We start from the raw sequence: 25,388 nt of genomic DNA on the forward strand, positions 1-25,388 counted from the left end.
GTCCGTTAGCGGATGAGCATCCGCTAACGTCCGTTAGCATCCGTCTGCGTTCAGTTCCGTTTTTTTGGACGGAAGAAAACCCTATTTTTCTTCCGTCTAAAAAACGGAACGGACGAAAAACGGACGTTAACGGATGATCCGTTTATCATCCGTTCCGCTAACATCAGTTTTTCTATGTAAAAAGCCCCAAAAAAAAAAAAAAAAAACGGATGAATAAACGGATGGAAAAACTGATGCAAAAACGGATGGAAAAACGGATGGAAAAACTGACGAAAAACTGACGAAAAACTGACGAAAAACTGATCAACTGATGAAAAAAAAACTGATCTGAAAAACTGAACGGACGTGTGAAAGAGCCCTAAATGTTATTTATCTCATCTGGTATGCTTATAGATGTTTTTTGGATGTTTATGTACTGTTTATACTTATGTTATGCCATGTCAAACAGTTTTGTTTTACTTTTCTTTCTTGTATGATGTATTTTTTATTATTTAATAAAGCACTCCTGATTGTTAAAAAAAAACAAAAAAACATTTCCAATCATGTAAAAAGTATTGCAAGCCCATGCACAAAAAAGGTTGCACATTATGACATCAATCCCCAAACATAAGCTTATTTGGGACCTGTTTATTGACAGTTACAGCCTGTAGCCATGCCCCAATGATGCATTTTGCCCTGATTGGGCTAAGTTATCAATAACTAAGCCCAATTTAGAGTGAAATGCATCATTGGAGCATGGCAACAAGTGGGGACTTTCAGTATACAGGGAGTGCAGAATTATTAGGCAAGTTGTATTTTTGAGGATTCATTTTATTATTGAACAACAACCATGTTCTCAATGAACCCAAAAAACTCATTAATATCAAAGCTGAATATTTTTGGAAGTAGTTTTTAGTTTGTTTTTAGTTTTAGCTATTTTAGGGGGATATCTGTGTGTGCAGGTGACTATTACTGTGCATAATTATTAGGCAACTTAACAAAAAAAAAATATATACCCATTTCAATTATTTATTTTTACCAGTGAAACCAATATAACATCTCAACATTCACAAATATACATTTCTGACATTCAAAAATAAAACAAAAACAAATCAGTGACCAATATAGCCACCTTTCTTTGCAAGGACACTCAAAAGCCTGCCATCCATGGATTCTGTCAGTGTTTTGATCTGTTCACCGTCAACATTTCGTGCAGCAGCAACCACAGCCTCCCAGACACTGTTCAGAGAGGTGTACTGTTTTCCCTCCTTGTAAATCTCACATTTGATGATGAACCACAGGTTCTCAATGGGGTTGAGATCAGGTGAACAAGGAGGCCATGTCATTAGTTTTTCTTCCTTTATACCCTTTCTTGCCAGCCACGCTGTGGAGTACTTGGACGCGTGTGATGGAGCATTGTCCTGCATGAAAATCATGTTTTTCTTGAAGGATGCAGACTTCTTCCTGTACCACTGCTTGAAGAAGGTGTCTTCCAGAAACTGGCAATAGGACTGGGAGTTGAGCTTGACTCCATCCTCAACCCGAAAAGGCCCCACAAGCTCATCTTTGATGATACCAGCCCAAACCAGTACTCCACCTCCACCTTGCTGGCGTCTGAGTCGGACTGGAGCTCTCTGCCCTTTACCAATCCAGCCACGGGCCCATCCATCTGGCCCATCAAGACTTACTCTCATTTCATCAGTCCATAAAACCTTAGAATAATCAGTCTTGAGATATTTCTTGGCCCAGTCTTGACGTTACAGCTTGTGTGTCTTGTTCAGTGGTGGTCGTCTTTCAGCCTTTCTTACCTTGGCCATGTCTCTGAGTATTGCACACCTTGTGCTTTTGGGCACTCCACAGATGTTGCAGCTCTGAAATATGGCCAAACTGGTGGCAAGTGGCATCTTGGCAGCTGCACGCTTGACTTTTCTCAGTTCATGGGCAGTTATTCTGCGCCTTGGTTTTTCCACACGCTTCTTGCGACCCTGTTGACTATTTTGAATGAAACGCTTGATTGTTCGATGATCACGCTTCAGAAGCTTTGCAATTTTAAGAGTGCTGCATCCCTCTGCAAGATATCTCACTATTTTTGACTTTTCTGAGCCTGTCAAGTCCTTCTTTTGACCCATTTTGCCAAAGGAAAGGAAGTTGCCTAATAATTATGCACATCTGATATAGGGTGTTGATGTCATTAGAACACACCCCTTCTCATTACAGAGATGCACATCACCTAATATGCCTAATTGGTAGTAGGCTTTCGAGCCTATACAGCTTGGAGTAAGACAACATGCATAAAGAGGATGATGTGGTCAAAATACTCATTTGCCTAATAATTCTGCACTCCCTGTACATGTCCTGAATGTATCTTTAAGGATTGAAGTCATTAGTGTATGGCCCATAGCACCTGTCAGCTAGCATGACCCCTGGCCCTGCATAACTTTGATACTCACAGACAGGACATGCCCATTAGGAAAAGTAATTGGCCATGTTTTTATTACCTGCTGTCTAGGTGACAAGTGCAGAGAAAGCGATGGAGGTGCTACAGGAGCATGCAGCACAAGTAATACAACCATCCTCTGTTCACAGCGTATCAGTTAAGAACACCCATGACATCTGGGTAAAAATTTACACCCCCCTGGACCTGCTTCAGGTAGGCATGCTCAATCAAGAGAGTTATTCCTTAAATATCATCTTACTATGCACTATTTGTGAATTTTCGTTTGATTAATTAGGAACTTTTTCTTGATTTAGGATGTAAACACAACCAATGGATCACCTCATGAAAGCGATGATAAGGACCTAGACATTGCAAGTCTTAATAGGCGACCTGTGTCTTCAAGGCAGAAAAAACAAGCTGGGTAATAATGGGTAGTAATAGTCATGTATGTTAAAGACTATTCCTAAATTTTATCTGAGGCCAAAACTTTGTTTTATTGCATAGAGTAGGAAAGGGTTAGAACATCTGGGGAGATTCACCCTCCATTGCCACCAGAACTAAAAGTAAGGGGAAACACAACACGTGAAGGTGTCACTGAAACAGAAACTGAGAATACATTTTCCAGTGGGGTCACTTGTTTGGGTTACAACATGTGATTTCTATTATTTTGGGAATTTTTCCTCTTACTTCTTGTTGCATTAATGGGACAGGAAGTGTAGGCAATTGTCTTTTATGGTGCACAGAACCTGAACAGGGATTTTAACTATTGCCTACTAAATCCAAGACTTAAATATTTTTGGCTTTAGATGAACTTTAACTTTTTCTTGAGGTTTTTGGGAATTGGAACATCACAGAAAACAACGTAAATGCAGGGGATGTAAATTGCAAAATATTCTGTAGGCCAGTCATTCTCAGCCAGAGTTCTGTAGAGTTCCTCCAAAGGTTGCAAGGAGTTTACTGAGCTGTGGCTGAGTTTTCCCCCATTTGCTGGTACTAGCACAGTTCTATGTCCCCTTGTGTTTATGTGAACGTAGCCACCCTTTCCTATTTGCTGCCGAGATGCACTTCACATCTACCTGCAGACACATTCAGTTCTCTGGAAACTGTAGTATGCATAGGGCAGGTGACATGCTCAGAAATAACAGCACTGCATGCTCTACACTAGTACATCATTGGAGGATATGGAGCTTGACAGGACAAAAAAAGAAGCCTGGAAAGAATGGTAAGAGACTTAAAAAAACAAACAAACAATACAGTGCCACAATGTACTTGATCATTTCGAACAAAGGTTTTTAAAAATTAGTTTAGTTCACTTTAAGGAAAACTTCACTTTTGAAACAGAAAAGAAAATAATACAACACAATACAAGAAAATATAAAAAGGTATCAATCTACAAATAAATTTGCTAAATTCCTTGCATGGTATATAGTTTACTTGAAGGGGATTTTTCTTCCCCAACAAAACTGGAATAAAAGTTAAAGAAAGAAGATATCGAAGAATCAAAATGTCGAGTTGTATCTGTACCTCTGCCAGATGCTGTACTACTGTAGTATAAACGTCTTATTGTTTTATTTGTGTTATGTTGTTTTATTAAGGTACAGTTTCCAGAACACCCTGCAATTACTGGGATTAGACGAGGCGGAAGATAACAACAAAGATCCTGTAATGATGAAAGGTGCTTACTTATCTCTTCTCTATCTACGTCATCTCAGAGTTAAAGAACTTCAGGTAAAGTCATTTTCTATGCCTTAAATGAAACAGTGGGGACAGTTAAGTGATAAAGTGATCCTCATTCCCACCCCTATAATCATTTCATTTTAGGATTTAAGATTAACCACTCCTGTACCAGTATAGTCCCTTTAGTTTTTACATGTTGGCTATAGGCCTTTTGATTTAAAAAAAAAAAAGCGTCATTACTTATGATACCCAAATAATACATTAATCATTTTTTTAAGGATAGACAAGGCTTTCTTATGGCAATCGTGTAAATTAATAATGATTTTTTTTTTCTATTTCGAAAAGCTGTAATAAAGAAAAAAATATTATCTTTTTTGGATTGACAAATGGTAGTTTAAAAATAAATAATGTTAGGCCGCATACACACCATCGGTCGAAACGGATGAAAACGGATCGAAGTTCTGTTTTATCGGTCCAAATCGTGTGTACGCCCCATCGGTCTTTTGTCCTTCGGACAAAAGTTAGAGAACTTGCTTTAAAATCGAACCGATGGACCGCTGGCCGATAGGTCCAAACCGATAGTATACAAAAGCATTGGTTCAAAACCCGCGCGTGCTCAGAATCAAGTCGACGCATGCTTGGAAGCATTGAACTTCGTTTTTTTCAGCACGTCGTGTGTTTTTTTACGTCACCGCGTTCTGACTCGATCGGTTTTTGGAACGATGATGTGTAGGCACATCAGGCCATCAGTCTGCTTCAGCGGTGAACCGATGAAAACGGTCCGTCGGACCATTCTCATTTGATGGATCGACCGTGTGTACGCGGCCTTAGAGTCGGTTCACACAGGGGCAACACGACTTCCAGCACGACTTTGGGAGGCAACTTGAACACGACTTGAGTATAAATCATCAGGCAACTTACAAGGCAACTTCAAGTTGCCTCCAGGACAGTACAAGGCAACTTCAAGTCACCTCCAGGACAGGAGGCTTTCCAGTGGCCAATCAAACAACAATCAGCTCTGTGGCTGGGAGGGGGGAGGGAGCTGTTTGCCTGAGAAATGTATGTTCTCTTCCTGTATTGTTGCTTCAGTTAAGACAGTGATCCGACTTCTGAGGCAACTTCCACTGAAATCAATGGGTACAAGTTGCTTACAAGTTGCCTAGAAGTCGGATTGAAGTAGTACAGGAACCTTTTCTGAAGTCGAAGCGACTGCAGTAGTGTGTATTAAGACGGCTCCATTCACTTCAATTGATTTTCTCAACCACGCGACTTGGGACGACTTGGGGCAACTTCAAGTCGGATCCCAGGTCGCCCCTTTGTGAACCGGCTCTTACTGTTGAAGGTGCAAATATTATTCTGTTATTTCCTGCATATAGTAAACTAAAATGAAAGTGTAAGTGTATGTTCTTCCAAATGCTATATTTTAAAGTTTGGATAGCGTGAGGGAGGATTAAAACCCTTCTTGGGTATTTAATGTTATCTAGGGCTCCCTTATGTTGGCCATATATATTTAGATAAATAATTGATTTATTTCCAACTCAATCTTTTCCAATAGGAGGAATAGATCTATAGTCGACAACCCTTTAAATTGGTATGCCACACAGGGGGACGTTGATTTCGATTGATAGTGAAGATAGAATAGTAACTTGTAATATTTCAGTAGTAAACCTTCATAAACAAAGTTGCTTATTGATGAAAAACAGTCGATTTGGTTTTTGCCCTGGCTGATAGACTTAGTTTGATTGAATCCAATTAAAATTAAGTGTAAATCAATCGGAGGGGAAGGCATGGCTATTTGATTGTCAGTGACAACAGTTTGTAATGCTGTCTAGGTTCCAGTTGCATATTTTCCCTCACTTTCTGTCTGGTGAAGCTGTTATCACTGTGAAAAAAATAAAAATAAAAAAGGTGGACTACTACTGCCTCTCAATTAAATAACAGGAAAAGTGCTATACATTTGGAGTACTAAGGTCTGTGCTGTATGAGAGTCCAAAGAACACCAGAGCAGCGGTCATACAGAGGATTTGTACCCCTGAGGGGAAGGCGCGACTAGACTCTGTGTGGGGTCTTTTGGGGAGGTAAGCGCATACCTTGACCGGTGGAGGGCACGTGTTATTGTGAAGAATACTTACTTATTCACTAAAGAATTTAATCTTTGCCACGGAAAGCTTTTGGCATGTTTACTTCCAATGGACTGATTGTAACAATTTGTTATTATCACTGTTGCCACTAGGTGGTCATGTTCACTGTATTATGTTTTTATTTTAATATTAAGAATAGTTTTATATAGTTTTTTGATTTCAATACATTTTCATAGGAGGGTCTCACCACTATTGTTGCGTATTTAGGCGGTATATTGCTATTTTAAATGTAGCCACTGGGTGGCAATATTATCATTGTTATAGCACTTTTCATGTTATTTAATTGAGAGGAAGTAGCTCTTCACCTTTTTATTTATTTTTTATTTTATTATTTATTTTCATATTATATGTGGGAACACTATTTGTGTTAAGCGGCAACCTCATACACAATTTATAAAATACACATTTTATTTGCTATCACACTTCATAGTAGCGCAGAGGATTTTTATTATTGTTATCACTGTGACAATACGTAAGGGAAATTTCTTGAATGAATCCTTGGATAGCAATGTAAACCCTTTAGGGGTTCTAATCCTTCCTCACTTTATCCAAAACCAAAAAAAAAACATTTGCTGGACATACTGTGTACTTTACGTTTTTGGTGCAGAGCATGATATAGTAATTTTTACAAATGAATCAAAGGTTGGTGTTTTTCTGCACTATAATTAACAAGTATTCCTGCAGGTTGGTATACAGGCTATACATTTTATTGTGTTTGAGCTGGTTAATTATGACACCGATTTGTTAAATAGATAATATACAAAGATCACTCAATCACCTGTAATTATGTGTAAATGGAAATAAGAGGATGGGATTATAACGGGGTTCAAATAATCAAATTTACATATAGAATACAATTTAATAATTCTTTATTATTACATAAAATAGAAAAAAGTTCTATAAAATTAATTGACAGATCATATACAATTTGCCTTTTACTGGTGTCCCACAAGGACAATGATGGTCAACAGGTGTTATATCCCAACATTTTTCGCCAGCATTGGCTTTCTCAGGGGATTATTTAGGACCACCAATATTAGCACAGCTTTAGCACTGATGAAATACAAATAAATTATCGTCAATTTTAGAATATAAAGAGGAAAAAACAGGTGTACATAAATATATATATATCTTATAACATCTGTCATGGCTTCAAAGATAGATACCCACCTCCACCAATCCTCGTCAAAGAGCACAAGACAGAAGGCCCCGCCAACCCAGCCAAGCAAATACGGGGGGAAGCCTTTGCTTGGCTGGGTTGGAGGGGCTTTCTGTCTTGGTCAATAAATCTAATAACATCTGTCATAGCTTCAAAAATAGATACCCACCTCCACCAATCCTCGCCAAAGAGCACAAGAGAGAAAGCCTGCCAACCCAGCCAAGCAAAGGCTTCCCCCCCGTATTTGCTTGGCTGGGTTGGCGGGGCCTTCTGTCTTGTGCTCTTTGACGAGGATTGGTGGAGGTGGGTATCTATCTTTTAAGTCATGGCAGATGTTATTAGATTTATATATGTATTTTTATATGTATGTACACCTGTTTTCCTCTTTATATTCTTTGTATTTCATCATGTGCTAAAGCTGTGTTAATATTGGTGGTCCTAAATAATCCCCTGAGGAAGCCAATTCTGGTGAAACATGTTGGGATATAACACCTACTGTTGACCATCTTTGCCCTTGTGGGACACCAGCGACCAATAAAAAGCAAATTGCATATGATCTGTCAATTATTTTTATTTAACGTTTTTTCTATTTTATGTAATGATAAAGAATTATAAAATTGTATTCTATATGTACATTTGATTATTTGAGCACCGCTATAATCCCATCCTCTTATTTCCATTTATTTTCAATACCCGGGATGAGGTGCATGATATTTTAGAGTCACTCAATCCACTCCCTTTGCCACTGTAATTATGTGGTCTTTGTACTTATTAGTTCCCATTTAGAAAATCTCTAAATCTCTACATAAGCAAAACAATTAAAGAAGAGTTGTTGTCCATATCAATCATATTCTAACTAGCACTTTTCCACTGAAAGTTAAAAAATATTTGCTATGGTCAGCATCTCCATTTCTGCTTTTCTTCCAGAGAATATGGCAAGCTATTTGTGGATAGTTATACCATTGCAAATGTCCTCAACTGAATGTAGTGGGGTTGTTATTCATACTCTGTGGTCTTTTCACTTGCAAACACTCTCCTATGCTGCTGAAAGGGGCCTGTTAGCTGCAGCTATTCAGTTTCCCAGTAATTCTACTACATTTTATTAGTGACATTCATTGATTGTAGACACACCATATGTGTCCTGAAGCTGGGCAGGTGGCAAACACCAGCAGCAAAGGCTCAAGTCATGGCGATATACATACTATATAGTAATTCCATACAATAATGCATGCTATGTAGTATGTAAGTATGGTTTTGCAGTCAACTGAAGCACATGCAGTACCACCCTGTAGTGTATACACATGCCACTTTTCAGTGCTAACATTTGTAGATATTCTATTGACTGGGGTATGGTAATATACAATTCTGTGTAATTGATCATTTTAAAACTAGAATTTATATAATTGAACATGACCTTATTTGTTTCATCCCTGAATTTAGCGCACTTGCCTTGGACATCTAAATTATTTCCGGTCAGTTGAAAGAACTCTAACAATTGATAACTCCAGTCTTGTAAGTAATTCCGGAAATCTGGAACGCTGTGCTGGAGAAGAGACAAGTTGGGTAACTGCAGCCCAGGGAGGATCAGGTGTCCCAGGAGGACTAAGATCTCATCAGTATATGCACCAAACCCCAGCTGATTTCAAGGTATTCCTCACAAAGGTGTATTTCAAGCAATTGCTTTTCTACTATTTAGTTGTGTTTTGTCAGGGTAATCCTTAGATAGCAGAAGTTCATTTATAGTGTGATAAGGGTATATTTACTGTTGAAGAAACTTAAAATGCATGAAAACCCTAATAATGATCTGTTAAATATACCAATGGATGTGTTTTGTGCAAAAATATCTGTTGATCTTGTCAAACTCAGAGCTGTGTGTTCTTTGCACCCTTAAGGCCTCGTACACACGATAGGTTAACCATAGGACAACGGTCTGAAGGACCATTTTCATAGGTTAACCTATGAAGCTGACTGATGGTCCGTCGTGCGTACCCACCATCAGTTGAAAAACCGATCGTGTCAGAACGCGGTGACGTAAAACACAACGACGTGCTGAAAAAAAAATAAGTTCAATGCTTCCAAGCATGCGTCGATTTGATTCTGAGCATGCGTGGATTTTTAACCGATGGTTGTGCGTACTAACGATCGGTTTTGACCTATCGGTTACCAATCCATAGGTTAAATTTTAAAGCAAGTTGTGTATTTTTTAACCTAAGGTAAATAACCTATGGGGCCTACACACGATCGGTTTGGACTGATAAAAACGGTCCTCCAGACCGTTGTCCTCTGGTTAACCTATCGTGTGCACGAGGCCTTAGTTGGCCATAGATGGTTCAAATCTCAGCCAGCTTAACAGAGACCAATTGAGATTCGAACCATGTATGGGCAGGCTGATTGTACCCAAGTCGATCCATCGTTCGACTTGGGTACAACCAGCATGTCCGATTTTTCATGCGATTATTGCCAGCAGCTATAGATGCTAACGATAATCACGGTGTGTTCTTCTGGAAGGGATGTGGCTGCAGAAATGAAAATCCCACCACCTATAGCCAGATTTATTGTGTTATCTTAAGGAGTCAAATGAACCATCTAAGTTCTTATATTTGGGCCACAGAATAATTTGTCTCTATGCTGTGGAGAAAAGGATAGGGGGAGGGTTTGAGAAGTTGAGAAGCTAAAGACAACTGAGCCGGGCTGAAACCAATTTTGTCTACAACAATGCTGTGTGCTGTCAGCCCACAACAAACCTTAGGAGCTGAGTGCATCTTTAAAAAGATAAAACACAGGGAAATGTGCATGTATTTTACATATTTACTTCATTCATATGTTTTGCTTTTTTCCCCCTGATATATGCTTTAAGCACACATATATATTATATTGTCAAAAGTATTGGGAAACCTGCCTTAACACGCACATAAACTTTAATGGTATCCCAGTCTTAGTCCGTAGGGTTCAATATCGACTTGGCCCACCCTTTGCAGCTATAACAGCTTCAACTCTTCTGAGAAGGCTGTCCACAAGGTTTAGGAGTGTGTATATGGGACTGTTTGACCATTCATCCAGAAGCATTTGTGAGGTCAGGCACTGATGTTGGACAAGAAGGCCTGGCTCACAGTCTCCACTCTAATTCACCCCAAAGGTGTTCTATCATGGTGAGGTCAGGACAAGTTCCTCCACTCTAAACTTACTCATCCACGTCTTTATGGATTTTGCTTTGTTCACTGGTGTGCAGTCATGTTGGAACAGGAAGAGGCCATCCTCAAACTGTTCCCACAAAGTTAGGAGCATGAAATTGTTCAAAATGTCTTGGTATTCTGACGCCTTAGGCCTCGTACACACGACCGAGAAACTTGACGGGCGAAACACATCCTTTTGCTCGTCGAGTTCCTTGTGAAGCCGTTGAGAAACTCGACAAGCCAATTTTCTCCATTCCCATCAAGGAAATAGAGAACATGCTCTCTTTTTGGCTCGTCGAGTTTCTCGACCGTTTCCTCGACGAAAGTGTACACACGACCGGTTTCCTCGGCAAAAAAATATCTCCCAGCAAGTTTCTTGCTGGTTTTTGCCGAGGAACTCGGTCGTGTGTACGAGGCCTTAGGAGTTTCCTTCACTGGAACTAAGAGGCTAAGCCCAACCCCTGAGAAACTACCCCACACCATAATCCCCCCTCCACCAAATGATTTGGACCAGTGCACAAAGCAAGGTCCATAAAGACATGAATGAGTGAGTTTGGGGTGCCACTAAAGTTCATGTGCGTGTACAGGCAGGTGTCCCAATACTTTTGACAATATAGTGTACGTTGCGATTTAGCAGTGCATTATCTTTTGTGGTGAGCAAGTTCTAGTGTGAAATGTATAAAGTACTTTGTCATGTTTGCACTGTGTGTTTTAGGCTACGACTATATAAAATTGAATTCTGCCACTGAAATTTATAGGAATAAGGTCTGAGAAACTAGATGTGATTATAGAAGGGATGTGTATTTATAAAATATAGAGCAAATTCAGGCAGCAAGTGACAATAGTTGGTAAACTGCTGTTGCTTTACAGACAGAATTACAACTATGCTTGATTGATTACCCTAATCCGAGTTTTATACAAAATCTTGCAGCCAGATTCCTCAGGCTTCTTGTATAGCTTTGTGGGAAGCACTGCAACTTCTTGTTACTTTGCAGTCTTCCTTTCATGTTTGTATGTACATTAACACATCTGAGTTGGGCTTAAATAGAGGGCAATGAATGAATGAATGAATGAATGAATGACTTGTATAGCGCAACGCATGCGAACTGAATCGCCTCTGGGCGCTTTTTCCAGCCAGTATCTGCTTGGCTGGTGCGGTCATTATTACCCCGTAGGATCATGACACGCTAGGGACACACAGTCATACACACATATATACATATATATACTGGGCCAATTTGGACGAGATCCAATTTACCTACCAGAATGTCTTTGGAGTGTGGGAGGAAACCGGAGTACCCGGAGGAAACCCACGCAGACACTGGGAGAACATGCAAACTCCAGGCAGATGGTGTCGTGGTTGGGATACGAACCAGCGAACCTTTTGCTGCTAGGCGAAAGTGCTACTCACTGCACCACTGTGTTGCAATTAATGGAGCCAGGGCAACATGGGCTGTATTATTATTGGCTTTTTTTCAGAGCTATCCAAAAGGCTCTATATGGATTTAGCTAGACAACGGCAGTGTTTTTTTGTGTGTGTGTGTGGGGGGGGGGGGGGGGGTACTGGGGGGGTGGCAAAACGTGCACTTTTTCAGCCAATAGGGTAGCTTCTCCTTTCGACCAATTGGGAAACGGGTCTCGGGAGGCAGAATCAGTGTGACAATAGTGAATATAGCGGCCGTAGTGCTCTGCGCCCTGAGCCCACCCTTATTTAAAGCCGATTAGCCTCTAATCACGTGCTTTAAAAAAAAAATCCCCCATTGGAATCCATGCGTCTAGCACCCTGCATGTAGATAAGGGGGCCGGATGCATGGATAGGGGGTTCGGCGCCTGTGCGCCCCCATATGGATGGGCTGCCACTGGACAACAGTCATTTTTAATGTACACACAGCTGACGTGTTCTCAGATCAGCTGCAAGTCTAAGGAATATCTTTATGTACAACAATAGAAGGTGTGTTGGAGTACCAATTACTAATTTTATACCACTAGCTTGCAAATCTCTCTGGACTTATCTCTTATATGGTATCTGTATCCCCACTAACAGGTACACAGTGTACAGTTCATGGAGTTTTCGGACGTGGAGAATCATAATGACTATTACATAATTAAAGATGGCATCATTCACACTCAGGATCGAAAAGGAGCATTCATAGTGTATGATGTGGCATTTGATGATCTGCAGGAGTTACAACATCAACTACTGCTTCTAGCAACTCTTTTCATTTTGAAAGAAAGAAGTGAGTTTAGTATAAGTTATGATCACTCTCACTGTATCTGCTGAGATATTGTTTACTTGAGATTCAGAAAAGTATTCTGAGAACGCAAAATCATGTCAGACATTTCCAAACTAATAGACCTAGGGGTGGATTTACTAAAGGCAAATAGTCACCCCAACACATTCACTAAACTCTGGGGGCAAACTCCCTTGCAAAGTGTAACTTTCCTTGCAAAGTGAAAAGCCTATTTGTGTAACTCAGGGATAGATTTACTAATGGCAAATAGTCTGTTCACCAGTGGTGGCTGGTGCTCAAATCTTTTTTGGGGGAGGGGAGGTGCAAACAAACGGAAAAATTCTGAAAAATACTGGAAAAAAAACATCAATTGCGGCCTCACTGTGCCATCAAATGCAGCTACTGTGCCCATCAAATGCAGCCACTGTGCCCATCAAATGAAGCCATTGTGCCTATCAAATGCAGCCACTGTGACCCCCTCACCCACACGCTCGCTGTCTGACCGACACTTACCCTATCTTGGTGGCAGGTCAGGCAGCGGGTGATGGTAGGGAGTTGTGGGACAGGCAGCGGGTCAGGCAGCAGCGAGCTGTGTCCTCCATGCGTCACTTCTGTCTTCCTGCTAGGCGTCTAAAAGGAGCGCCTGTCCTTTTAGCCAATCAGGTGATGGGTATTAGATGCGCGCTTCCTGATTGGCAGAGAGGCGGTTTAGTGTTAGAAAAGTGAATATTAATTTGCTTTTCTAACACATCTGGGTGGGCTCCGAGCGCAATGCTCTGTGCTCCAAGTCCACACTATTTTGAAGACTATTAGAGCCTATGGCTCTAATCAGGTGCTTAAAGAAAAACAACACCACTGCAATTTAGGCGCAAGGCGTCCTAAAAGGGTCCGGGCGCCTGAATAGGGGGCTATGCATGAATCTATCCATGATACATATAGGGGGGTGGCGTAATAAAGGGGGCAGTGCCTGTGCACCCTTAATGGACGGGTCACCAATGCTGTTCACTTTTTCATGGGAATTTACCCTAGAGCTTAGTTAATGAGGTGAAGCTCTGATAAGTTCCATTATCCAATAATGTACAAGCAAAAATGCTGTTTTTAAAATTTTTCCTTGCGTGTAATCTTTGCAAAGTGAAACTTCATCACATTCACTAAGCTCTGGGGTGCATTCTCTTGCAAAGTGAACAGCCTATTTGCCTTTAGTAAATGAACCTCTGTATGTAATGGGTACCAACAACATTAAAAAATGTAATATTAAGCCGTGCCCTTCTAAAGCCTCGTACACACGATAGGTTAACCAGAGGACAACGGTCTGAAGGACAGTAGTCATAGGTTAACCGATGAAGCTGACTGATGGTCCATCACGCCTACACACCACAGGTTAAATAACCGATCGTGTCAGAACGCGGTGACGTAAAACACAACGACGTCCTGAAAAGTTCAATGCTTCCAAGCATGCGTCGAATTGATTCTGAGCATGCTTGGGTTTTTTAACCGATGGCCATGCCTACTAACGATCGGTTTTGACCTATCGGTTACCAATTCATAGGTTAATTTTAAAGCAAGTTGACATTTTTTTAACCTATGGTTAAATAATCTATGGGGCCCACACACGATCGGTTTTGACCGATGAAAACGGTCCTTGAGACTGTTGTCCTCTGGTTAACCTATCTTGTGTATGAGGCTTAAAAGATTACTGCAATCACTAATATAGCGCACTACTTACTTTCTTAGTAGTATATTAGTGTTGCCTGAACAACATCTATTACTGAAAGATTTCTCTCAGACTAGAACTTCAACCAAACCTTTTTCTTTTATTTGTTTTATGTAAAATAGGGAATGGTTAGAATATTTGTTGTAATTTTATTACTGTCTTTGTTCTCAGTGTGGACTGTGGGGAGACTTTCCTCTCCCTATCCTGGTGACCACCAGCGCATTGATGTGAGCTGGTGGCAGGTCCACAATAGTTTACAAAATAGTAAATTAACTACCATTTGTGTGCCACTATAATTAATGTGTGCCAGTGGAAGTATGCTTTATTCTAATGCAGTGTGCTGGAGTTTATGATTCTGTAAACATCCATTCATCTTGATGATATAGGGCTAGATTCAGGTAGATCAGCGGATCTTTAGATCCGCGTGATCTATCTGATTTAAGATCCGCTGCTGCAAGTTTGAGAGGCAAGTGGGTAATTCACAAACCACTTGCCTCCAAACTTGCGGCGGCGGATCGTAAAATCCCCGGCGGAATTCAAATTCCGCGGCTAGGGGGAGTGTACCATTTAAATCAGGCGCGTTCCCGCGCTGATTTAAATGAGCATGCGCCGTCCACGAAATTTCCCGGGGTGCATTGCTCCCACTGACGTCACTAGGACGTCAGTGGTTTCGACGTGAGCGTAACTTGCGACGCGCGGGTTTCTGAATCGGCGTACGCAAACAACGTAAAAAAAATCAGAATCGACGCGGAACGACGGCTATACTTGGCTGCGCCTCATAGAAGCAGAGGTAAGTATACGCCGGGAAAACCGCTACGGAAACGTCGTAACAACACTGCGTCGGGTCCGCGTACGTTCGTGAATTTGCGTATCTCGCTGATTTACATATTATTCAGTGTAAATCAGCGGGAACGCCCCGCGCGCCATTTTCAAATTGAAAAAAAGATCCGACGGTGTAACAGTTACACCTGTCGGATCTTAGCCATATCTATGCGTAACTGATTCTATGAATCAGGCGCATAGATATGACCAGTGTAAGTCAGAGATACGACGGCGTATCAGGAGATACACCGTCGTATCTCTCTGTGAATCTGGCCCATAGTATGAAAAGAAGTGCATGTAAACATATCAAAACTGCGGTAAACAATGATTTGCTTTGTTTCCTATACTAGTTATGTGATTCTTGATAACTATTCCACTGTATGCCATTACTAGTAAACGGTTTTACTTGGCCAATAAGTCAAGTGGAAATAAAATAAGCAATGGTTGCTGCTCAAAACCATTTGATTTCTTCAGCACGTCATCCTCTAAAGAACTCTCAGTTTTGTCTTTGTTTTTGTTTCTTAAGATTTCAAAGCAAGTAAAAGAGAAGCTGGTGATGTGAATCTCGCTGACTGGGCTCACGTTAATGTGGATCGCTTTGCCCTGCTACTTGACCTGTGGACTTGGGAATGCGCTCTGCTAGAAAACAAGCAGCAGGTAGACAGCTGCTTGTTGCTTGTCATTTGGTCAGGTCCGACTCGTCCCTAAGCTCTTGCAGCTTCATGGTCATTGTATTTGTCATACTGTCAATCTACCTTGTCCTCTGTTGTCACCTTATTTTTCTCTTCATATTTCCCCATATTACAATATCTTTCACTGAGCCCAGCCTTTGCATTACATGGTCAAAGTATTTTATCCTTGGATGCAGTGGCATACGTTCTGTTGTGCAGTCATTTACAACCTTTGGTAAGAGTGTGTTTAATTCTATTGACCAAATTACACATAGGAGTGTGTGACAGGATAGCCTGTGGAACCCAGATTCCCTTGGAGAGGTTGGGAAACCCTTGTTTCAGCTCCCCATTCACCTCTTATGTCTAAGTTACCCTGTGTCCATTAGGGGCACACGGTGACTGAGAAAATGTGGCTTGGATTGCTTAAAATGGGACGGTAATATTTATCCACAATATCTCCCAGAATATATCTAAAGACTATTCCTTATTTGTTTGATTCTGAACTTGACTTGTTAATTGAAAGAGATGATCACATTGGCCTCTGTACAATGTAGGAGACGGTCCATCTGCTACTGGAGCTTCTGCTATTGTGAGAAGGTGTCCTGTGTTTATACTTGTGATAATGTATAATTTACTGTGTGAAGCTTGGTGACAACAAGTCTGACCTGTAGTGAAATCCTGATTAATCACAACAATGACCAGGTGGGCATGGAGTCACCTCGGCTTCTTTAAGCGACTAGTTAATTAGCTATGTTAATTCAGTTTCTGGGTACAGTTTGTATTGCTATAGAGATGTCATCCTGGTGTATATATTTAGGTGAGTTTGTTAAAAAAAAAAAACAGTTCCATGTTCAAGCTGTGTAACTGAGCTAGTCTCGTCTGTTTTTTTTAGTTACAATATTCGGCGGTAAAATCAGATATATGAAGGTCCAGATTAGAGTAAGCAGTGTACTGATGGAAACACTCAAGTGGACTGCGACGGGGATCCGTTACAGAGTGCAAATAATAGGACATACATAAACAACCCAATGTCAGCATGGGCTTTTAAGAATTCATCACTTTATAATTTATTAGTGCAACACCAGATTATTACCAATATACAGAAATAGGGACTTTACAGGTGCCAATTTTGAAAACAAACTTATACAGTTAAATCTTCAAATTTGTATTACAATGACATTTAAAATGTAAAAAAAAAAGAGAAAACACATATTCTGAGTTACTCATATACAGCATGAATGATGGATGCAGATACTGTACAATCTCTGAGAATTCAATTCCCTTATGCTCTTGCTTCTACATGCTTTGCCAATTTGGGCTTTATCAGGAAGTATTTGAGTGGTAGGGATGTAACCACTACACAACGGGACTATCCCCACAAGCTCTAGGTCAGCACAGTGACAGAAGAGCAGCCATAGATGGATTGAAGGAGGACAAAAAAGCACTTACAGGTCGCAATGAGCGGCTCCCAACCAGGGCGGGGTTAACCGCAAAGGGGGCACAAGGACTCAAGGATACAGTATTTAAAAAAATAATGTATGAAAATGTTCATTAGGGGGAGTAAGTATGGTGCAAGTTCAGCTGGGTCTCCCAAAGGTCTTATATAGCTAGTCGAGAGCTGCTTCCACACCATGAACTCCTCCTTGACTCCGTCATGTTCACCAACATGACTGCTACACTCCAGAGGGAAAGGATTACATGGGAAAATAATGTAAATAATGAAAGGATATATAGGTGCAGAGAGCAGGGCCCTACCCCTTCCTGTAATTAACACCAACCCTTACTGCAATCCTTACATTTACTCTATCTTAAACTAACCCTCCCTATAGCCCTAACTAACACCAAATCCCCTGTAATCACCACATTATTTCTACAGCAATCCTCACACTAAACCCCCTATTATTCTCACAATGCCTTCTTTCATGTAATTATCACACTAACTCTCTCTGTAACCCTAGCACTAACCTCTAAACCTTACACTAAAACTCCCAAATGTAAACACAAGCCCTTTTTTGCATACTCTCATCTCCTGGGCTGGAATACTTTGCACAAAAGGGCTTCCCTTCCTGTGTTGAAACATACTGGGGTTGGGATCCTGGTGCTTGAATATAATGTTTTGGAACATTTTTATATACAGTACAAGAAAAAAAAATCTATTTGGTCTTGCATTTAGCTAAACATTTTTTTAAAGCAACACGGGATGGGGTGGGCAACACACATCTGTCATTACAGCATTAACGTACACCCGCTTTAGTGCTTTGATTGTTGCTTACTGCCGTTGTCATAGAGCACGAAACCAAATGTTGGCAGTTGTTTGTAGAATTTCCTAGATAATTGTTCAAATTAAGCTATTTTACAGCTTGGTGCTTACCATAATTATTGCATTAAGTGTTCATATTTTATGTCTGTATTCTGTATACTGTACAATCAACACAGGAACATTTTTGCAACGTCTAACATGTATTTTTTATTTTTGACTAGCTTGTAGATTGTTACTATGAAGCTTACCAGCATGTATGTGATCCAGAAGAAAAAACTGCCTTGGCACAAGTGATCACTGACATCATGTATCGGCGCCCACGGTTTGACATTGGCTCCAAATACTTCCTGGAAGCCTACCGGGATGAATGCCAGTGCCTGAGGCTTCACTTGCAAATTGTCAGAAATGTATTAAATAAACAGGTAAGCAAATACATTGCAGTTTATAAGCTTTGCAACATTCCTGAAAAAACACAGTATTAATTCCACAAGAAGTAACAAAAAATTATATAAAGACATTTGTATATTTCAAGCTGATGTAGCACTCCACCTAAAATCGCATCAAAAGTCCTTCTTTGATTTGAGAACTATGATTCCATTAGTGTTGTTCAAATGGTGCTTTGACATCCACACACAGGTGCTCCCCACCCTTAGGTAGTAGCCACTCACCTCTGCGTGCAACCTTGCTATTAAGCTTGGTCTAAATATGCTTATGAATCACCTCTGGATTCTAGATATATTGCTGGGTCCCAAAGTGCTGTGTGCTGCTGTCTCCAGCTCTGTATTACTATCTCCTCATAAACAAATGACAAAAACGTCTCAATAGTGTAATATCGTTTATATCAAAATATATTTATTTAAGAAAAAGCCCCTAGAAAGGGTACTCACATGGTTAAGGTGCGCCAGAGCAAAGCATGTAAAATTCCATACAATTCTGGGGATTTGTTTGCGATCAAATGTTTCTCCTCTGTGGGCAGACCAGCTGCCATCTCCACCGTCCCGTCCCCTCCCCTACGCGTGTCGATACAGGGTTAATTTCGTATGAAGCAGGGAAAGAAAATCCATCACACCCCTTAGTAAAAACACCATACAGTGTAAACAAATACACTGGTTAGATGCACATTTAGCACTTTGATCACCCTAGATGTTTAACCCCTTGCCAGCCAACGTCATTAGTACAGTGACTGTGCATATGTTTAGCACTGATCACTGTATTGGTGTTACTGCTTCTCACAAAATGTCAGCTAGTGTTAGTTTGTTCGCTGCAACATTGCAGTCCTACTATAAGGCTTAATGTACATGGGACGTTTTGTTAGTATGCCCGACCTTCAGAGCGCATGCACCGTTTAGGAGATATTAATTTCTCCTACAGGTAAGCCTCATTATAGGCTTATCTGTAGATAAAAATCACAAAGCAGGGTTTGCAACTGCTTTAACTCAACCTTTAGAATTTCATTAACACTTTACAAACATGATGCCTGTAGTAAAGGGAAACTTATGTACCATAACATCTTTTGTTTTTTAACTGTAAATAAAAAAAAATTACTTTGTCAGTTTATATTTTTTCTCTTTTACCTGGAAACTAGGGAAAATACCAGCTGTGGGATATGTATATGTGGAATCAGTGACAGTTTTATAATTATTTGCAGTGGATATCAATGCAGATCATGTGGGCTACATACATGCAGTTTATAAAACTGTCACCAATAGTTGGACAATAAACTCTAAACCAACAAAAAATCCCTATGTTTTACAGTAACTACATGTTTCATTGTTGTTTTATGTCTGCTTGTACAGATAGAAAGCCAAAGGGAATTTGTTAAGAAGGTTTGGCGGGATGGCCGTAAAGGAAGTTTCTATGACTTTGGCCTTCCACTTAACATCATCACTAAGCCCATTGTATCACTTAACACCAGCAGGTAAGATAAGAAACTGTGCTTTTTTTTTCCAGTCAATTGTTGGTCACTACTGATTAATTGCAAAGAGATTGCTCCCTATGTGATGGACTTGAAACTAAAATGAAAAGTTTATGTTATGATTAGAACTATTAAAATGTTTCTCGGTTTATATTTCTTTAATTTCGGTTTATATTTCCATATTTCTTTTTATATATGCATATGTATGTATGAGAATGATCAATACTGCTTATTTTCCTTGATAAAGATTTTGTCAGATATCAGGAATCATATATGATGGTTTTTAAAGTAATGAAGTCAGCATTGAAAATATAAAGAAAAGTCCAGTCTACATTTTCTCCTTCTGTCTTCCAAATCAAGAAGCAGCTATTCCCCCTCCTCACTCCTAATTACGGCCCCTCCTTTATGTTGAATTCCTGGACATGTTTCTTTGAGGCTTGTGTGGATTTTCGAGAGGAAGTCACCCTTCCCCCATCCTGTCTTTACAAATCACTGAAGGAATTTGTGTCTCGTGACTTTGGAAAGGACTATTTGAATTTTGTAACCAAAGGAATCTTATATGAACTGGCCAATGAGAAGCTTCATGCCAATGACGAACTCACAGGGGGTGGGTGAAATGGGTGTGCATGTTTTGTGATTTTGTGTTTTAATAAAGAGCCAGCAGGCTTTAGAAACTTCCTGTTTGGGATCGAAGCCGAGAGAGGTGAGCATGTGGTCTGTTCTCTCCATAGATTGCATTTGTCTCACCCATAATAATTTGAATCAGGCGGCAGGATGGGTTAGCCCTGAGATTGGATCAGGGAAATCAATTAATTAATGAGTCTCTATCACCTATTCCAACATATCTTAGTTTTTGATAGAATAGGGAAGGGTTAAAACCTTGGTTGTTTCTTTTTTTTTTGATGACAGAGTTTTCCCTTAACTTCCTGTCTCGTTGACATAACAGGAGTTTCCTCAGTAAAAGACTATCCCTCTTTTCCTGTTTTGGTGACAACTCAAAATCCTGATTTTGTTCACATTTTCATTTCAAGAGACAGTGGTCACCATGTTAAATAGAAAAGGTGAATCTACCAAATGGGACACAGATAATAAAAATTAACAAGGGTTTTAATCCTTCCACACTCTACCCAAAGCAAAATATATTTTTTGTCTTCATTTTATATAGTAAGGACATTAGTATACTTCAGTAGTAAAGCAAATACTTGTATATATGGCAGTAAGTTCCAATTTATAGTTATTATTTCTCTTGATGTGTGTCTAGGTGAAAAACAAAATGGAAACCATACGGTAGTAAAAGGCAACAATAATATACGTAGCTACTAAATTTTGAACCCCAGTTATAGTTTTTTATTTGTACGTAATTAACAGCTGGTGTTTTAAGAAATCATCTATCAATTTCTATCTTGTAGACAAACATTTTAGTAATAATTTTAACAATGTAATACATAAACCTGTTCATAGCCTCTGATTGGCTGCTAATGTCAACTTTGTTAGCAGCTACACAGAAAACCTTTTTTATTTCCTACACCAATCTCTGTACTAGTCTATTATTTTTATTGTATCTTCTCCTTGTACTTTCAGTCCTGCCCTACAAAATGTTTACCTCCTGGAGATTCATCCTTCTCTTGGATTGGCCTATCTTATCCCTAAAACATTAGAACACATATGTGAGGAATTTCTACACTCTTGCATGGCAAAACTACCCAAGGAGGTCTACAGTGTGGAGAAAAGGGTCTTGGAGTTAGCTTTAAATGAATGGTCATCCCAAAAAGATCTCCAGTCATCTTTTATGGCAAATGTGCACAAGGATGTAAGTATGCTTCCATTCACAATGCTGCAAACCATGTTAAATGCTGAATTAGTTCATGATCAGCAAATGAGACAAAAGAGGAGCAGGGCACTACACATTAATAATCTTATTTCCCAAATAAAGAATATCAGCATAATGCCAAGCTTCACAGGGCTCAGACTGCTAAATGCATTTTATAAGAAATTGAGCATCACAAGTTATTTCCAGGGTTAAAGTTTATTTAAACCCAAAAGACTGTAAATGATTGGCCTGATTTACTAAAGGAGTTGTCCAATCATGTGCAGATTAAAGGGGTTGTAAAGGTTATTTTTTTATTTTCTAAATAGGTTCCTTTAAGCTAGTGCATTGTTGGTTCACTTACCTTTTCCTTTTTAAATGTTTTATTTCTTTGTCTGAATTTCACACTTCCTGTTTCTCCTCAGTAAGCTTGCCCCCATCATCCGAGCCATTCTGTCTGGGGGTTAGTCAGCAAGGATAATGTGTGGCATTCCACAAATCACACAGTATTTCAGTTGATGCTAGGGAAGATGATACCATGACTGTCACTCTTGTTTTACTACACAATTGTAACAGCGAAAGTTTAAAAATCCAACTTTTCACTAACTAATTGTGTAAAAAAAATCATTATATCATTATATATGGCCTTGAGCAGTTTTAAAGCAAAGCAGTTGTTTAACATGTCAAAATGTTTCCCTTGAACCATAATGCACTCTTGTCCCAACAGCCCAGTGTCAGTTTGTTTATAACTCATTACTTTTTTACTGATGCAGTTGTTCGAAGAAGTGCTGGTGGAAGATCCACTGATGGTTAGAGATATCTGCATGCATGCTTTGAACTCTGTTGATGAAGAAAAAAAGCATGGTACAGCAAAGCAAATCTTCATTTTGGAAACATTCAGCAAGATGATTGAGCTCATCACTCTGCGTCATAGAATAATAGAAACGTCATTAGAAACAGCACTGTTGTCCAGGTCAGCAATATTAAGACAGCTAGGGCTGTTTCTGGGCAGAAGCAAACTAAGCACCAGGTGGAAAGGTTGTCAGAGTGCAGTAAGACAAGGCAATGGTAAAATTAGCGGTCTAATAATACTGCACTCTTTTTTATTTATTTTTGTCAAAGGCACACAATCAGCTATAGTCTGTTATATTTTCTTTTCTTTGAGATTAGCTCCCCATCAGGTCCACTTTACTTGACAGCGCATGGCAGTTTTTGGATTCAAAAGTCACTTTTTTACTAATTCATATACTGTACCTGTCTGTCATTGGCATATGAATCACCTGCAAGCACTGACACTTTTTGTGCTGTGCCCAGATAGAATGCCAAAGGTTGTCTACAACATCTTTTATGTATTCCCCCGATTGCCCCTGTAATACACTGTGGGCCAAATCCTCAAAGGAGATACGCAAGCGGAACTGCTGTTCAGCCTGCGTATCCCTGTGCCTATCTTTGGATCTGATCCTCAAAAGGATTTTTCCTAAGATAGTCAGAAGATCCGACATCTGTAAGACACTTACACTGTCAGATCTTAGGATGCATTACCGCATCCGCCGCTGGGGGCATTTTGAGTCGAAATGCCGCTTTGCGTATGCAAATGAGTACTTAGGCAGATCCACAAAGCTTTTTAGCTTTGTGTTTTCTGCGTAAGTTACGTTTTGCATACGTAAAATTAGTTCTGCTTTTACAAAGTGTAAACTAGTAACACCTTGTAAAAACAGACCTTTTTTTCGATCGCCGCGATTTTTTTTAAATTTTGAATTTTTTTTCCCAGCGCGTAACTTTTTTTTTACCCGACGCAACTTTATTGTCCCGTCGCAATCCACAAAGCCCGACGTAACGTAATTTTTCGCGATGCACGTCGGGAAAATGACGTCGCGCAGTACGGCCGGCGCGGGAGCGCGCCTCATTTAAATTGTAATCGCCCCCCGGAGAGGAGGACCGCCTTGCGACGGAGGAACTTAAGTTACAAGTCCTGAAATTACTAGGTAAGTGCTTTGTGGATCGGGCACTTAGGTAGAAATTTTAAGGCCGTGTAACTTAACTCGGAAAAGTTAAGTTACGCTAGTTTTCTGAGGATTTGGCCCCCTGTGCCTATCTTTGGATCTGATCCTCAAAAGGATTTTTCCTAAGATAGGCAGAAGATCTGATATCTGTAAACTCTTACACTGTCAGATCTTAAGATGCAGTACCGCATCCGCCGATGGGGGCATTTCGAGTCGAAATGCCACTTTGCGTATGCAAATGAGTACTTAGGCAGATCCACAAAGCTTTTTAGCTTTGTGTTTTCTGCGTAAGTTACGTTTTGCATACGTAAAATTAGTTCTGCTTTTACAAAGTGTAAACTAGTAACACCTTGTAAAAACAGACCTTTTTTTCGATCGCCGCGATTTTTTTTAAATTTTGAATTTTTTTTCCTGGCGCGTAACATTTTTTTTACCCGACGCAACTTTATTGTCCCGTCGCAATCCACAAAGCCCGACGTAACGTAATTTTTCGCGATGCACGTCGGGAAAATGACGTCACACGCATGCGCAGTACGGGAGCGCGCCTCATTTAAATTGTAATCGCCCCCCGGAGAGGAGGACCGCCTTGCGATGGAGGAACTTAAGTTACAAGTCCTGAAATTTCTAGGTAAGTGCTTTGTGGATCGGGCACTTGGGTAGAAATTTTAAGGCCGTGTAACTTAACTCGGAAAAGTTAAGTTACGCTAGTTTTCTGAGGATTTGGCCCTGTGTACCCAACTAGTAGATGGTGTAGCCTACCATTTAGAATCCCAAAGTTTCTAAAAAAGTTGACAGCTGATTGCACTCATTGCCATCTGCCAAAAAACACCATATCCTCATTGGCTTCACTAACGCTTTCATATCATGCAAACAACATACCAATTAAAGTATAACAAAATGCAAAATCTTAAATTTTTTTGTTGCTTTGGATAGAGTGGAGAGGGATTACAGCACCTGACAATTTTGTATTACTGTCTGTGCCCCTGTTAGGGAGTTCCACCTTCTCTATTTGTCCTATTATCAATGAGAGTGTACTGTAAATGAAAGAAAATCACAAATTTTGGGTTGTCACCAGAAAAGGGTAGATCTTCCAATGGGGGCTCTAGTACTGGTGACTCTGGTGACAACCAGGAAGTTCCACTCTTTGGGGGTAACTCCTGCCACTTCCTGTTCTGACTATATGACAGAAAGTGAGGGAATACCTTCCTAATGTGACACAGATGGCAAAAGAAAAACATGTCAGGGGTTATACCTACCCCCTTGATTTTATCCAACGTTTAAACAAATTTGCCCTTCTTTCTGCTGTAATGTAGTTTTTAGTATAAGCACAAATAATATTTTACTTCTGATTAGTAATTAATCTTGTCTCGCACATATTAAACATTTTTAGCTAAGCACA

General features: G+C 40.0%; 1 protein-coding gene across 1 annotated transcript in view; it reads left to right on the forward strand.

Moving 5' to 3' along the window:
• Positions 1-25,388, forward strand: part of LOC120937196 — a 186,649-nt gene that overhangs the window by 53,137 nt on the left and 108,124 nt on the right. The window contains exons 11-20 of the mRNA XM_040350213.1: positions 2,489-2,629; positions 2,731-2,837; positions 4,012-4,144; positions 8,834-9,040; positions 12,611-12,803; positions 15,860-15,990; positions 18,486-18,686; positions 20,061-20,182; positions 21,761-21,989; positions 22,760-22,959. Coding sequence (XP_040206147.1) covers positions 2,489-2,629; positions 2,731-2,837; positions 4,012-4,144; positions 8,834-9,040; positions 12,611-12,803; positions 15,860-15,990; positions 18,486-18,686; positions 20,061-20,182; positions 21,761-21,989; positions 22,760-22,959 — 1,664 coding nt within the window. The remainder of the gene's footprint in view (positions 1-2,488; positions 2,630-2,730; positions 2,838-4,011; positions 4,145-8,833; positions 9,041-12,610; positions 12,804-15,859; positions 15,991-18,485; positions 18,687-20,060; positions 20,183-21,760; positions 21,990-22,759; positions 22,960-25,388) is intronic.

This window comes from Rana temporaria, chromosome 4 (genome assembly GCF_905171775.1).
Source record: "Rana temporaria chromosome 4, aRanTem1.1, whole genome shotgun sequence".
Classification (NCBI taxonomy): Eukaryota; Metazoa; Chordata; class Amphibia; order Anura; family Ranidae; genus Rana; species Rana temporaria.